The sequence below is a fragment of the Bombus impatiens genome, unplaced genomic scaffold, assembly GCF_000188095.3.
Source record: "Bombus impatiens unplaced genomic scaffold, BIMP_2.2 scf_1553, whole genome shotgun sequence".
Lineage (NCBI taxonomy): Eukaryota > Metazoa > Arthropoda > Insecta > Hymenoptera > Apidae > Bombus > Bombus impatiens.
The window spans coordinates 56365-71909 of NT_177972.1; the positions used below are offsets into that span (position 1 = coordinate 56365).

Sequence of the window (15545 nt, forward strand, 5' to 3'; positions counted from 1 at the left end):
CAAGCTGCCTTGAGTGGCTTTCTATAGACCGAATATTTCATCTAGGTGGATACTTTACGGGTGGAATCTGTCGCCAGGGAAAATGTGTCTTCTCCGTCTCTACTTACTCCTCAATCCAGTTCCGATTCTCTCTTTCTCTCTTCTTTCCAACATATACACACATATTACCGCTCCTTTCTCTACTATCTCCTTCTTCACGCTTTCTGTGCTTCCATTTCCCTCGACCGTTCCCTCTTCCTCTTCGAATATATAGATTTCGATCGAAAAACTTATTACTAAATATAGCTAACGTTGGAAGGAGGATAACTCTCGGTTGGATTAGGAACGAGAGGTACTCGAGGGAAAATTTTTCGCAGAAGTGTACACAAACGTTGAACTGCAGTACCTATCGCTAGATGAAATTAATTGTTTTTATTTCCTCTTTAATTAAACGATTTATGCAGATCTAAGCACAGACCTGTTTCTCTGTTATGTGGTTACGTGATTTTTAACGACACATTACATTATTTAACACGTTGTTACACGTTGTTTAAATACGAGACATTGAAAGGGAGAGTAGGTAATAAGAAAAAGGAAGAGAGGGAGAGGGAGAGAGAGAGAGAGAATCTGTCAGCTTCGGTGATTTAATTTTGTCGCATACTTGTCGCTTTTAAATTCTGACTGACATTTTTTAATTTGACACTTTGCTCGTTTTGAACGAAGTTTCGTACAAGATTACTCATCACCGAACGTTATTAAAATTCGTTGTACCGTTCAATGCACATTATTGCTTGATCTTCTTTGATACAAAACGAAAACATGTGTTCGTCGGTGATTGTAACACTTGCTATACGTGTAATATCTTTCATGTTACTTTTTACGTATTATTTGTAAAGTTGTATTGTGAATAACATTACTTTGTAAATAATTGAATATATTAACAGTAAAACGAAAATGGTAAGATGTATTTTAGTTTAGCTTACTTCATTCTTAGTAGGAGAATTTTTAAACTGTTTTTTAAATATGAATTCTGAATTTTTAAATATAATTCTCAGTTTTGATTTTATTTTATGTGTATATTGAATTAGAAATGTGTGTGTGTATATATATACATTTTTTATATAGCGAATGCTGTATTTCGCAACATTTTGAATATGAGTAGAACTAAATATATTAAGTTAACTTTCGTAATTTTATAATCGTAGATATTTGTGAAATATTTTTGTTCCGCTTCCGTGAATCATTACCGTAAAGTAGTGAGAGTTTATTTATATTCAATTACCTTATATTTTCCAATATTGCGAACACAGCAAGAAAAAACGACTTCACGGCCGATTGCAGCAGTTTGATTTCCAACTGGAGCGATAAATACAGGTCCCGTAGCAGTGCTTGAATCTGAAATAGGGGGAGATATTTTTTTATGAGTTTATATATTCTATTTATAAAACAAAGTACGGCAAATAAAAATTATGACAGAAAATGTGGATTTATATACATGGTGTTCGAAAATTATTTGTCACGACCATCATACCTCTAGATGAGTGAAGACATGTAGAAAAAATAGCTGCAAAACTGACATTGACCGAGGAATTCAGGGCCAAATTTTTGTATTGCCTCGTATTCTACTCATCGTGAGGATAAAAGATCTCAATGGAACCCTGGATTGCAATCCGACCTTTTTTTTTTTTTGGAAAAAAATTTTTAAAAACAAGAGCCACTTAAACGTATATTTGCTCCACTCGCAATGATATACAAAAATATTTCATATGTAGTTTATATGATATTAAAGAATGAATATGTGTATTGGTGATGCGTAATGATACGATGACGAATATGCGCAAATAATATTTTGCATGAAGGTCATTTGTTCGAAGCTAGTATTAATTTGCATATAGATCAATCTTTTTCTTTTCTATTGCGTGTTATAGCTGGCATTAGAATGTGAGTTTATTTACATCGACACTGGCGGACTCAGCATAAAACGCGAGAGAACTCGACGTAAGTAAACATGTTTACTTAACATGTCACACTACAAATATGTATCTAGAGGACCTGATCGCTATGAGCTTCCTAAGGTATCTCCGCCACTTGCTTTCCTAAATGTTATACAGATAAGTATTTGAGATGATGTTCCTCTACTACAATGCCAGAAATGGAAGTAAGCAATAATGGGGTTAAGATCACAAGTTCTAATTATTCTGTCATATTGTCTGTCATGTTATAAGTTGTTCATTGTAAACTCCTTGCTTTAATTTCGTCAAGGAAAATGAGCAGCGCTTCGAATAAACTCGGCGCTATACTACGACACGATTTTAATTGAAGTTCAACGACAAGTATGACAGATACAGAACGTTTATAAAATATACATTAGTCTTGGCGTTAAGCGTGATTAAAACGCACTGGCTGAAGAATACCGAGATATTATTGAAAAAGCCGCTGCTGAAAATCACCGTGACAATCTGCGTTCTGCCATAAAGCGATGCTCTCGGTGTCGTGGCATCGTAGTTAAAGCCGGCAAAATTAATATTCCAATAAATGTTTCTGAAAGAAATCTGGCGAAGAAACGTGTTGCGATAGTAAACACGGCAATGTACAGTCACAAAATTATCTTTGATCGTCGGCGACGTGTACAATTTCGATAAAAATGAAGTTCATGCTAAACCCTAATTTTGTGAGTCGATGGTATTCCAAGGTCATATCGTTACACGTACGCTTTCTACGCATTCTAATGTCAGCTACAATATGTAGAAGGGAAATGATACGCACTTAAGTACAAAAGCACATCGATAAGCTATGAAAGATAATATGACATTGGTACGATAATTTACTTTTTGCGGCGTATTGTCCCTTTCACATTGTTCGAATTCTATGTAAAATATTCTTTGTTACCTCAGAATTGAAAGAGATATATAGAGATATTAAATGCGTGAAAAATGTAATACGATCAATCGGTGGATTGTGTAGGTACGTATTTTTAAATTGTAGAATAACAAATTACCATGACTGTTTTTCGCTTCAACAGCGATACAACCATAAGCTTTTTAAATTTAATCAATTGATTCATTGTTTATTTGACGATTTTTCGCGATTGAAATCGCTGTTGTTAATTTTTATTGGAATGATCTATGTCGTTCGTTATCATTTTTAACTTCGCCATTAAACATTTATGCTTATATACCGTATATTCGTTGAAATTATTGAAAGATTTTTAAGTTTGAATCGTAATATTACCTCGAATATCATAGTCATAATATCATAATCAGATCTGAGTGAATTTCTTTTTTTTTCTAATTATCAGGTATATTATAATCAATTCTCGTTGAGAATTGTAAGTAAGTTAGGCTGGCATGATACAGTGGCATGCGGAGTAATTTGAAATTACTCACAGTTGGCTTTTATGCGAGTGAATGTTCTACTTCGGCTGAATCTATTGTGTAGTTCTAGAGGCTAGTGTCTTTTTAGTCTGCGGATGTGTTCTGTACTGTCCAACAGTTAGGTCACCGGTGGGTTCGGGTGATTGCTTATACGTGTATTATATCTATTGCTGTACTTTGATATTTCTCCTTTTATTGTATCTTTAGGTCGCGATGGATTGTTTCCCTGGTTACGTTTCACAGAGCGTTCATTGAAATTCAATCATTGAAATTTAAATTAAATTAAGTTATATTAGTAAAAAGCAAACATGATTCCAATAATTCATGATATCTTCGGTTATTGATCTTTTTAATTCAGTTATCGGTCTGGGCCAAAAGCAATGTGAAACTTCTTAAAAGCAACAATTGTTTTTATCCAAATTACATATTAAAAAATCTTTTAATTCTCCGGATCTTTCAAATGTGAATAAAAGTAGTTCTTCGTTTTTCTTAGATATGACATGTTTTCTTCTTTCCTAAGATTCAACTAATTGCTGTAAAAGAAATATCACCTTCATTTTGTCGTCAAACATCGTACAGTTAATTACAGATAGCGTGTTCGCAATTCAATGTGTTATGGATCGATATATTTGACTATATTTTCGACTTCTTTTTTCGCGTAGAATCATCCCCTTTCCGCTTGTACCACCAGTTATCAACCACCCTGTATATACGTCATTATGTGCCTTTGTATCATATTTTTTTGGTTCATTTAATAATTCCTGATAGAATAGAGGACGTTGATATCGTCTCACTGAAACCTGCCTGTATTATCTTCTTAGTTCGTATTAAATCAATGCTATAATAAAATTACAAAATGACAGGAGAAACTTCTTTATCAATTAAACCTATGAAAATTATTATTTATTTTAACATTGCATGAAATAAATTGTTCGTCTTTTTTTATAAACGAAGCTTCGCTGAATTAGACAATTTTTTAAATATACAATATGTTAATTCAGTGTAAACTCAATTGAACTACCCCTATTATCGTAACAGAAATAAGGGGATCGATCATTTCGTGGCGTCGATTATCTAATCGTAACGGAAATTTACGATTCCCGTTGACGTGCTTTCTCGCGATCGCGTTTTTCCGCGAATGGTCGATTAAACACAATAAAATATATAGAAATATACAATATACACATATACGTATATAATGCAAAAATTATCATTGCCATATTATTCCTCCTTTATTTACGCGTAATTCTCTTTGTAGGATGTAAAACTACGCATATCTACGTCACAAACTTGTAAAATATTCTGCTTTTGCAGCAAGACATACAATAATGGAACTGGGAAGAGCTTGAGCATAAGACTCAAAGAGCATGAAACATATACCAGATTGGATTACATACAATCGACCGTAACAGAGTACCAAAAGAATGGAGTGGAGAATGTAAGACTAAAACTACAGTCTAACATCACAGACATATTGATCACTGTCAGCTCAACATCATCTGAGATACGTTTCCCCAATTTTTTAGCTATACTACTTAGACCCTTCTTTTATACTTCTATTCAATTGGCACTTTTCAATATCTTTAGAACCGTAGAATAACACTCGATAATCGTTGAACGAACGATGAACTAAACTATTGACGACGCAAACAGTAAGTACTTAAATTGAAAAGGTCATCAAAACCCGGGTGTATAAAGTTCTCGTCTTAATTTTCTCATAAAATTCAGGACTTGTCTGTTTTTTTAACGTTAGCTAGAACGTTACCTGATTTTTCTCTCTGCCATATTTATAGAGGTTTGATTTAAAATTAAAGTAACCATAACTCTTTATCTCTCACGCTTAAAATTCATTGCAACCAATCCGGCCCCTGCTGTAGTTATCTGAAGAATATAAATTGCAAATGGCGATTAAAAATTTATTGTTTCGTTATTGCTACCCATTAGCGACAACCGATTATTGTTACAAACTGCTATTACGAATTTAGTATCGTCGATACGACAAAATTATTATTTTCATGTAGTTCCCCTTAAACGCAAATTCTTTCAAATCTATCAAAAAACATTTACTCAACTGACGATTATTTTTAAATCTAGTCGCACGATTACCTTTGCATTTTAATGACGGTACACCAGTTGAATAATCAACTGCTCTTCATTGATTTGACGTGTAGCGTACCAAGGCCATTGTTACATCGTGCGATCGTTGCAGCATATTAGTATCAGATGTCGTATACAAAATATAATTTACTGTTCTATCAGTTTAATTATAATACATTTACAGGGGATGCTGAAAATAAATACTTTGGATTTTAAGCCATGCCTACAGGCTATTAATCATTAATTTGTCGATACTTCCTTGATTGATTCCCAATACGTTGGAAGTTGTTGGAAAGCCTGTTCAATGCAGCAATGCAGTATCACAACGTTTTTAACAGCTGTTGCGTATTTATTGAATTTCAAGCGTGCGTTACAAGCAAAAATTCGATACAAATTCTAGACGATTCTAAATAATAATAAATTCTAATCCACGTTCAATCCAATCCACGTGTTTAAACAGTAGCAATAAATCATCTGCTCACATGTACGAATAAGGTTTTCAACAACTTCGAACAGTACCAGGAAGTACCGAAATTATTTACAAATAATACAGAAATCAAGTTAATGACAAAAAGTCTACGGGATATTTACAAATCAAATAAAACATACATATGTTCGTCGTTGAATTAATTCTTGAATTGGGAAATATTAAGCAGTCACCTATATACATATTCAGTATACATAAGAGGATCGCGCTACGTTTGCAAAACTCAAACAATCCCATCGAGTAATTCTAATAGTTAGAATCGTGACCGTCTCAGAACTTCGATTTATATATACAATGCGTTGATATAGCTGACGATGAATTGTAAATTCGTTCGGCGTTTACAGTATATAGCATAACGAATTGTAATATTCTATCTCTATTACAAATTAGCATAAGGATATGTTCTTCCGATGCACGAATCTGCTAATAAAGGTTCAAGCTTGAGTCACGTTCAGTGGAAACGTGACCTAATGTACGTATGTCGACAAGTTAGTAAATAGGTGTTGTAAAATATCTTGCACGCAAGTATCTTAGTATCGAGTTTACTGACAAAACGTAGTAAGTTATACATCATCATTATAATATATAAATAAAATAATACATTTGATCTATAAAACAACCAATCTTATACATTTATTTTCCAATTATATATTGTTATTCAAATAATATTATTTTATATATCTATTTATAGTATTTATAGTATTTATTTATAGAGAAACGAAGCAAAATAACTACTAGGATGAAAGTAGTTTTCTATAATATCCAATCCTTGGTAGTAGCATTGACGAATTGTATTAAAGGTATTTATACCTACAGTGGCCCGCGAAGGTATTCGTACACTTACCATAGAACATTTTTATACGCATATTGTGCGATTTGAATGCAATCTGAAATTTGTACACAGAAGTAGCAAGACATTTACTTATATCTACTATGAAAAACTAGTATACTATGTAAATGGTCACCTCAAGCATACAAGAAGTATGAAAAATGATCCCACTGAATACCAAGACTTATTAATAATGTGGCAGATTGCCTGTTTAAGTAACAATATAATAATTAAGTAATAATTTCTGTACATTTTCAGAGTCCATCATTTATATAAATATGGCAATTCAGTGTTTCTACATTAAATTTCAAAATGTTTCGTATAATAGAAAAGATGTCGAAAAGTGAAGAAATACTTCTGTGAGCCACTGTAAATGATCGATGTTTCAAAGACAGACGATAAGGTAGACTGTACGGCGACTTGGGACAGCGCGTCAAACTTGGTCGATTAAATAACGAAATACTATTGTAGGCGTGATAGATTGACAGTCTGATAGAATGTTTAAAGCTGTTCGACACGATTGTGAGAAAAGACGTCTGACGTAGCCCGCGGGCGAAGGCGCAGTGAAAGCCAGCCGTGACGTTTTGGCTTCACCAAGGTGAAGTAAGGAGTAACGTGATGAGACTATAGTCTCATAGCTCTAAGTCCTATGATTAGATGAGCTTTGCGAACCGTTTCTCACTACCGGTTACATTTTTCAACACGTACTGTACGAATGAATTTATTTGCGTTTGTAAACATGATGTAGCTCTTGAATTATTAATCGATGAAACATCCAATATTCTATTGAGCATTTTTTTATTACAAGCTGGTACATCAAAAATTATTTTTTTTTTTAGATAAGATCGCATTACACATCGCACTTATGGTATTTTGTATTGGACGTTTAGAAAGATTGTCTCGCAAGAATTTGTCGTTGTCACAACATTTAATCGCTAGTATCGATTATTCTGAACGATTACATTACGTTAAAATAACAAATAAAAATTTATCGCTGCGAACGATTTTGGACAATTCTGAATAACAAAGAAGGTATTTTTGTGACAGTTGCAAATTTTTACCGACACCTGCCTATCTTATCGTTAACTACATAAACGAATTCTTCGCTTTGTTATTTTTAAGCAATATTATTCATACGCGAAATATATCGTTCAGTATAGTCTAAACAATTTAAATCTTCCTAATAATATTTTTGTTGGCACGAAAAAGTACTTTCCTTTCAAATGAAAAATTTATATTTGTTTTGTAATTTCCCGAGTGAAATTTTTGTTGTCAAAAGCTAGAGGAAATGTCACGTTCCCATAATATGTACCTATCTTGTCTTTCTAGTTAATTTATTTTTGGAGAAACCAAATCATTCGAAAACAAGGTATACGTACGTACATGCTTTTGAAAAAAGAGTAAAATTAATCTTTTCTAAACAAATCATACATGTTCCTCTTCTTTATCGAGAAAATAAAAAGAGAATAACACAATATTTCATTTTTATAGCCTTCAGTAGTTCCATATCTATGTTATCGGACATATTTCTTGAGAATTTGATCTTTCCAACTTTATATTTTACACAAACATGTTTATTGCACTATAAATATTTTCTATTTTATTATTCATGTGATACCATACTGGGCATCCTTCATGAAATTTTTATCACATTTATTGATAACTTACGTGAAAATATTATATTCTATGATATACACTAACGCTAAATATACCCTGTAACTTCTATATACATTTTCAGCTTTCTTTTAAACTCTACTAATGTAATCGTGTATCTCATTACACTGTTAATGGAACTTTGTATAATCCACTTGATAAGATTTCAGCGAAACGTCCTTCTAAGTAATATGAAATTACCAGAAAAATTGGAATTCTGAAAGACAAACTAGTACAAAGTATACGCAACGATGTAAATTTTTAGAAAATTGAAAAAACTAGAAAATGTCAGAGAAGTGTAAAGAAAGGAATAAAAATTACAATAAAGTGGCAAGAAAATCATCTTGACTCTCTCGATGGTACTCTAGATTTGGTAGTCAAACACGAAAATCCCATAAAAACGAAACTAATACAGCGATGAATTTCAAATTAAGCTGCGCTAAACAAATTAGTCGTTTAAAGGTATTTTGACGGAGTAGTTGTTTCAGGATAATAATTTTCTCCGCTAATTGTGGACGATTTCTTGTTTCTACATCGTGCTTTAAAAGATAAATGAAAGAGAAAATATGCAGATAGGTGAAAAATGTGAAAAATGATGAAATAACACTTCAGTGGGGCTTTAGTTAAACAGTATCAGTGCTACTTTTATAAAATGTAAGAATGTGCTTATTTGTTTATATGTCTGAGTCTGCGTTTCTTATTCTACCGTTTGAGAAAACTGAAAGTAAATACCAAAACTGTTTATCACGATACAATCAATTATAATACGAGTCTTTTTTTTTAATGATAATACATTTTCGATCCTTTGTTTTCAGCAGTGTGGAAACAGGATATTGAATCTTCATATCTTTAATTAAATTTTCCATTCAATTTTATTTATTGTCTATGTTACAATAAGCTTATTATTCCTAACACATTGACAGACAGTTTTCGAGAGATAAGAATCGAGAAACTAGTTTTGTGTGTTTCACAGGAGAAGCTATAATTAAAATTTGCCAGAGAAGAATCGCGTTGAATATGTAATATAGAACGTAATTTTTGTGACGATTGGTATCATTTTTCACTGCAAAATATCAACAACGAAATTGCTTTCATACGTAACGGATGTGTAATTGATTGTGAAAGAGATTAAGAATGACATAAACACATGCGCATGGTAATTGTAACAATAATCTACGAATAGTACTAATTTCTTAGTAAATTCTTCATTCCTTATACGCTGTATTGTTTTAAACGTTTCAATTGGATATTCGTATCTTTTCCATTAGAATTTACAAACGTAAGCATTCGAGTACTTCCACGTATGAACGTACAAAGGATAAAACAACGTGATAGACAGGTTTGGGAGAGAATAATCGAGAGTGACGTTGCTAATTTTGAAAATAACGTAAAGTCAGTCGTGAATGCGTACGAAATAGAAAATGAAAATGAAAAGTTGGTTTATTAAAGGTTGTTAAATCGTCGCGCATCGGCGCATTCCTGTGTTTTCTCAACGGTAGAAAATATTTCACGGGCGTTAACGGGACAGCACGACATTACTCTTGTCTCGCACGTTTCGCTCCGAGATTTCTCCGTTCTCCGTTCGTATCTTCATCTCTATGTGTCTTTATCCTCTTACGTTTTCACGTTCCTTCCATTTCTTCTCTCGAGCCGTGTTATCTTTCAATCTTCTCCTTGGAAGGCAGACAGCCTCACCTTCCTAGCAATCAAGCATCGAGAAACGTGTTTGCCGGAAACACTGAAAATATTCAAATCGCTCGCGCGACTTTTAATATTTTTCAATAGATTGTGAAATGGAGGCAGGGCATAGGAAACGACAAACGATAAACGGAAAGCGATAAACGATAGAAACGATAGAGAAAGGAAGATTGAAATGGAATTGGTGAATTGAAATCTATCGCGATATCCGCTTCAGTGTGACGCGCCATCGATATATTGACACGTTTCGCGAAAGATTCGCAAAATTTGAAACGATTTGCCGCGAACGTTGACATTGAAATGACGGGCATTTAGCGGTGGCGGAACATTCAAACATTGCGACGTTACGATGTATTCGTTTTTCCTTCCGGTGCCATTTCTTCTTGCTTGGAATACCTTCTGTTTTCACTGGCGTTCTCATTTATGCGGCTTTCTACCTCGCCCCGTGTTACTCTTTTCTTTTTTTCTTTTTTTTTTTTTTTGCTTTCCGCTCCCTTCCGTCCGCCCTCTTCTTTTTCGCAGACGAGCACTACCTTTCACGTCTTATTTTTTTCACTCTTACCCTCTTCTCGAGCTTGTTCGTCAGTTCTCTTCAGATAGCACAGAGAGCCACTCTCGACGTAAGTAATATCTAAATTGCTTCCGCGGTTTCAATTTTTTCTTCGATTTCAAGCTTATTCGGCTAAATTGGGATAAAATTGTTGCGAAACCATGGGATCGCTGAGAAAGAACGACAATACTTATTCCGCCAATACTGCAAAGCTTCTTCGTTTTCTATCCTTCCTTTCCCCGTACTTTACTTTGATTCACTGGTATGCGTTATTCGTTTGCATAAGTCATATCGTATTATTCTGTATGTTCTTAGCATTTTTATAGGATTATCATTTACACGAGATGGTTATCGTAACCAAAATGGTGAAACATTTTTTGGTGCTTTCTGGTAACCTGAGAGAAAATGTTACGGATAAAAATTTGTGAACATGTAATCAGTAATAAAGAGCGCTATTAGAAATTCGCCAAAATATTTGTTCTTCGACAAAAAATCAGGATCGTGTTTACTCTCTTATGACATTGTCATAATTTAGGAGGCATGAAAACCAATTCAACAACATCGGATGAAGCTATTAACAAGCGAAAAGTCGAATTACGACGAGTTTATTTATTATTTTTAGCAACTAAAAGGTATTTTTGAATTACGTTAGTGTTTCTCGGGTAAATAATTTTAAAATGATTTTCTAATCGGCTTACTGAAAAAAACGACTTAATCTGATATTGATGATAATTTTTCCTCGATATTTATCATACCCGATGAAAGAAATTATATAGCCATATAGAAGAATAAAGGTGATCTTAAATCTTCTATTGAGAAAAAGTATTTTGACATTGTTCAATATTCTATTTTCTTATCGATCGAGTATTAAGTAACTTTTGTTCACAACGCTCTTTTATTAGCTTATAATTCTCATCTTAAAAAATGCGAGCTTAACACTTTGACTGCCACGCCAAAATCACATGTTTCGCTCAGGACGCCACGGGAGTATTTTTATTATTCAAAGCATATAATGGCAAAATAATAATAAATTGATGATGCAAGACAACATTCTTCTCCGATGAACCGTTTATCTTATTGGTGGTCGCGGGTGACCACCGTGGCGCCTTGGTAACAGTTGATAGCGACATATTATAACAAGGCTTCGTTTATTTCAATAAACCATTCGCATTCGTTATTTCGTCGTAAGCAAAACGTCCAGAAGATATTGTTGAAAAATGGAGAAGATATTAGTAAACAGTATTTGCTCATTCTATATGTAATAGTAAGGTATGTTCACACTTCTAACTTCAATTATGTGATTAAAAAGCAACATTTACGATTATTTTCTAAGCTGTGTTTATAATATTCGTAGATTACCCCTCAAAGATATGGATGCAAACACAGTGCACCGTTAGATGCAAGATTTGTTCTCATTTTTTTTTATTGATGTTCTAATAAAAATGTTTAATTGTTCAACGGAGCACTTTTTATTTTAAAGTATCTTCTATTTATCGGTTATATTCAAAAAGCCCTAACTGTTAATTTTCATTCAATTTTTACAGTTGTGAGAAGTTCAAGCGCTCCGGTCACCAATGACCACCGTGGCGTCACAGGAGAAACCGTGGCCGGTTATATATGACCAATGTGGCAATCAAAGTGTTAAACTTCGCTAGGAAAGGTAATTCGATACAACAAGAATATCTGTAAAGATATGTCCACAAATTTTCTTTCTGAAACTGTTACCGCTACAAGCTTCTGCGTACTATATCTTTTCTCCTCAGCGCTTGAAGCTAATGAGAAAAGTTCATATAAACTATCTTTTATGCGATTCTGTTTACGAAAAACAGCAAGTTACGTGTTTTGTCATCTTATATCTGATCACTTCCATAAAAGATCTACAGAATGATTCAATTTTGAATCACGTCTGTTACTTGTTAATTCATTTACTTCCAATACGTCCTAGCGTTGCTTGAAATTATTGAAATCTCTGTTCCACTCTATAATGCAATATTTTAAGATTATCGATAGATTCAGTATGTTTCGTACACAAGTGGTTTGAAGTATTCTTACAAATAGAAATTTGTACAAAAATACAGTTTACAGTCTCTCTTTCTACGAGCAATAAATAGGCTTGGAAACAATAAGAATCGAGGTTTTGGCAAGGTTATCTTAAATGTCTTCTTTGTGGCACGATAGATGTTGAGAAACGTTGTCGTGTTTTCCTTAGTAAATGATCATAAGTTACGGTAGTTAGCGCAGTTAGGACTCCGCGTGAATGTCCGGACAGTAAACTGCACATGTGCGACGAGAAAATCCAAAATTACGATGTCCCAACTAGCCGAACACGAGGAAATCTTACTGACTGTAAGTTACGTTCCGCGCAACGTTCTAGAAGAGCATTAATTCCTTCCACCGAGTTTGTTTCACGGTATTTTCTGCTACAAGCAGCACAAAGAACAACGAAGTGGGTGAGAATGATCGAAAGGAGAAAATTGCGAAATGTCGAGGATGATCGATTGTTTTCCTTCGCTTATCCGCCAGCGGTTGGGACAAGAAAAAGAAAGGGAGGGAGGAAGCTAAAGCGGCAAGGTATATTATTATTTGAGCTGTTAGAGTGTATCAAAGGAAATGTCTCATAGATAAATATACATCTAAAATAATAACGACAACGTCTCCCTACGGAATAGCAGCGTGAACGACTTGTAATGTCTGTTGTCGAGAGACTGAAGTTAATTGCAATATCATTATGAAAATCGGCGACGTGTAACGTTTGTCCTAGTTACGTTCGACACGAAGACCTCGTACAATATCTACACTACGTTTGACCGAGTTAATATAAGGAAGATAAATGTATATCTTTATAAAGAATTTTTCTTTGAGATCGGTGTTACCATTAAAGTAATCAGGTCCTTTATCCGAGTCGTAAACTTTCGTCTATATGTGTGTGTGTCTGTGTATTCGTACGTAGGTGTAACCTCTGGGAATGAAACGATGACAACAGTTTTAATCGGCCTTTTTCCGCCCAAATATTACACGTACATATACTTACGTGCGATACATTTCATTAAATATGTTAATACCATAACGTGTTGCAATGCGATAAATCACATTAATTGTCTGAAATAAATAAATTGAATTACAAATGTCGTATATAATGGTGGTCGCAAATTACGTGGCGTCGAAATGACTAGTATACGTTCTACTTTCAGTTAATGGTTATAGGGAGCGATCCAACGCAACGATGTAAATTCCAGTTTACGAATATAAATTTTCTACGTTGTTACGCGTGCAAATCACAGATATACGTGTAATGAATGTAATGTACAGCGAAGTTTCCGAAGTTTCATGACAAAAGGAAATGTTGTACCATATATATTTATAACTTAATATATTTCTGAAAAGAGGTACACAAGGTACACGTGTTAATCCGCGGAAAGAGAAACGTCGTCAAAATTGGAACACACGAGCGGTATAGCATTGTCTAGTTCTGAAAATGGCCGATCCAAGATCACTGTCATTACGACTAGGGGGGAAGGAATATCCATGCTTTAAGAGACTCATTTTTTTCACGAGGGGTGGAAAAAAAGCAGCTACGTTGCTCTTAATCATTGAAACGATCCCCTGGTACATATCGACGCACCTTCTCTACCATGCGTTTCCTTTCCCCCTTTTTTTTTTATTCTCTGAAATGCGGGCGTGGAACAAGAAGGGGACATGAATACGATAGTTGGTTACTAAGAAAAAGAAGCGGGAAAGCAACAGACGGGGACAGGCTGGCAGCGAGAAGGGGAGAGAAAGGATCAGCTCGGTGGGGCAGAAGAAAATCCCCTTTCGGGAATTCCTTGTTCCCGACCTCGATCGATTTTTTCCCTCGCGAGCTACAACTTGTCGGACCACGTCTCCTGCTAGAAATGAAATCGAATCTTCAAGCGGTACGTAAACCTATGTGGGGGAAAGACAATGTGTGCCCAGCCCGATAAAAATAACACGTTCCAAACTGCCGTTGGAATTGCGATGCGACTTCGGCAATGATGCCAACAATATCTGAATAACAAGATTACAATCGCGTAATTGTTCCTCGAATGTCGGCAAAAATAGTTCCGCTTCAGCCGCTTAAAGCTTTTTAAACTGATTATTAATGATCGATATATTACGTATCGTATTATATTCCGCGATTATTGATTTTAACAAATTGAACGAAATCGAAATCCGTGAGATGTATACATGTAACGAGATTTGAAATACGGAATTAACTTCGCGCTATATTTATAATTCTTGTCGCATAAGAACGTATAGCGATTTTTAATTTACTCTCTGCTATTCCAATTAAATAATTAATTTACAGCGCTTAATTTAAGGGACCTTCTTCACTTTAAAAATCCTTAATTATATGGTTATACGTGCAACATTAAGTGCGTCATTCTTTCTACCTGTTGCATAGTTTCAATCCCCAGAGACAGTCGAGAGGGAAATAAGAAAGGAGACAAACTATCGTAGAGGGTGTGAGAAAAAAATTAGTCACGTGCCTATTATGTATGCGTACCAACGGTTTCTAGTGTATTCTGCCAATTTCTGAGTAAATGAGTAAAGGAAGTCGTGACGATTTTAAATACAAGATTCTCTTAAATGAAACTGGTACGTGACTGGATTCTTGGTTCCTTTTCTCTCGCAAACGTATAATTCCGTAGTCGTGCTGTTTGAAAAGAAGCTGCCGTAAGAAAGTGGAATCTGGTTACACAATACTTCGTACTTATTACAAAATACGTGAGCATACATATAAGCGTTGAATATTTTATAAACCAAATGTATTGTTCGTTTAGACAAGTTCTTCGGAATAATTCCACAGATGAAACGAAAGTGGATGGTTTTAAACAGCGAGCGCGTGTTCAATTGTGT

General features: G+C 34.4%; 1 protein-coding gene across 1 annotated transcript in view; it reads right to left on the minus strand.

The window, feature by feature from the left end:
* The window catches only part of LOC100748025 (lachesin), a 93426-nt gene that overhangs the window by 26071 nt on the left and 51810 nt on the right, over positions 1-15545 (minus strand). The window contains exon 2 of the mRNA XM_003494127.4: positions 1262-1374. Coding sequence (XP_003494175.1) covers positions 1262-1374 — 113 coding nt within the window. The remainder of the gene's footprint in view (positions 1-1261; positions 1375-15545) is intronic.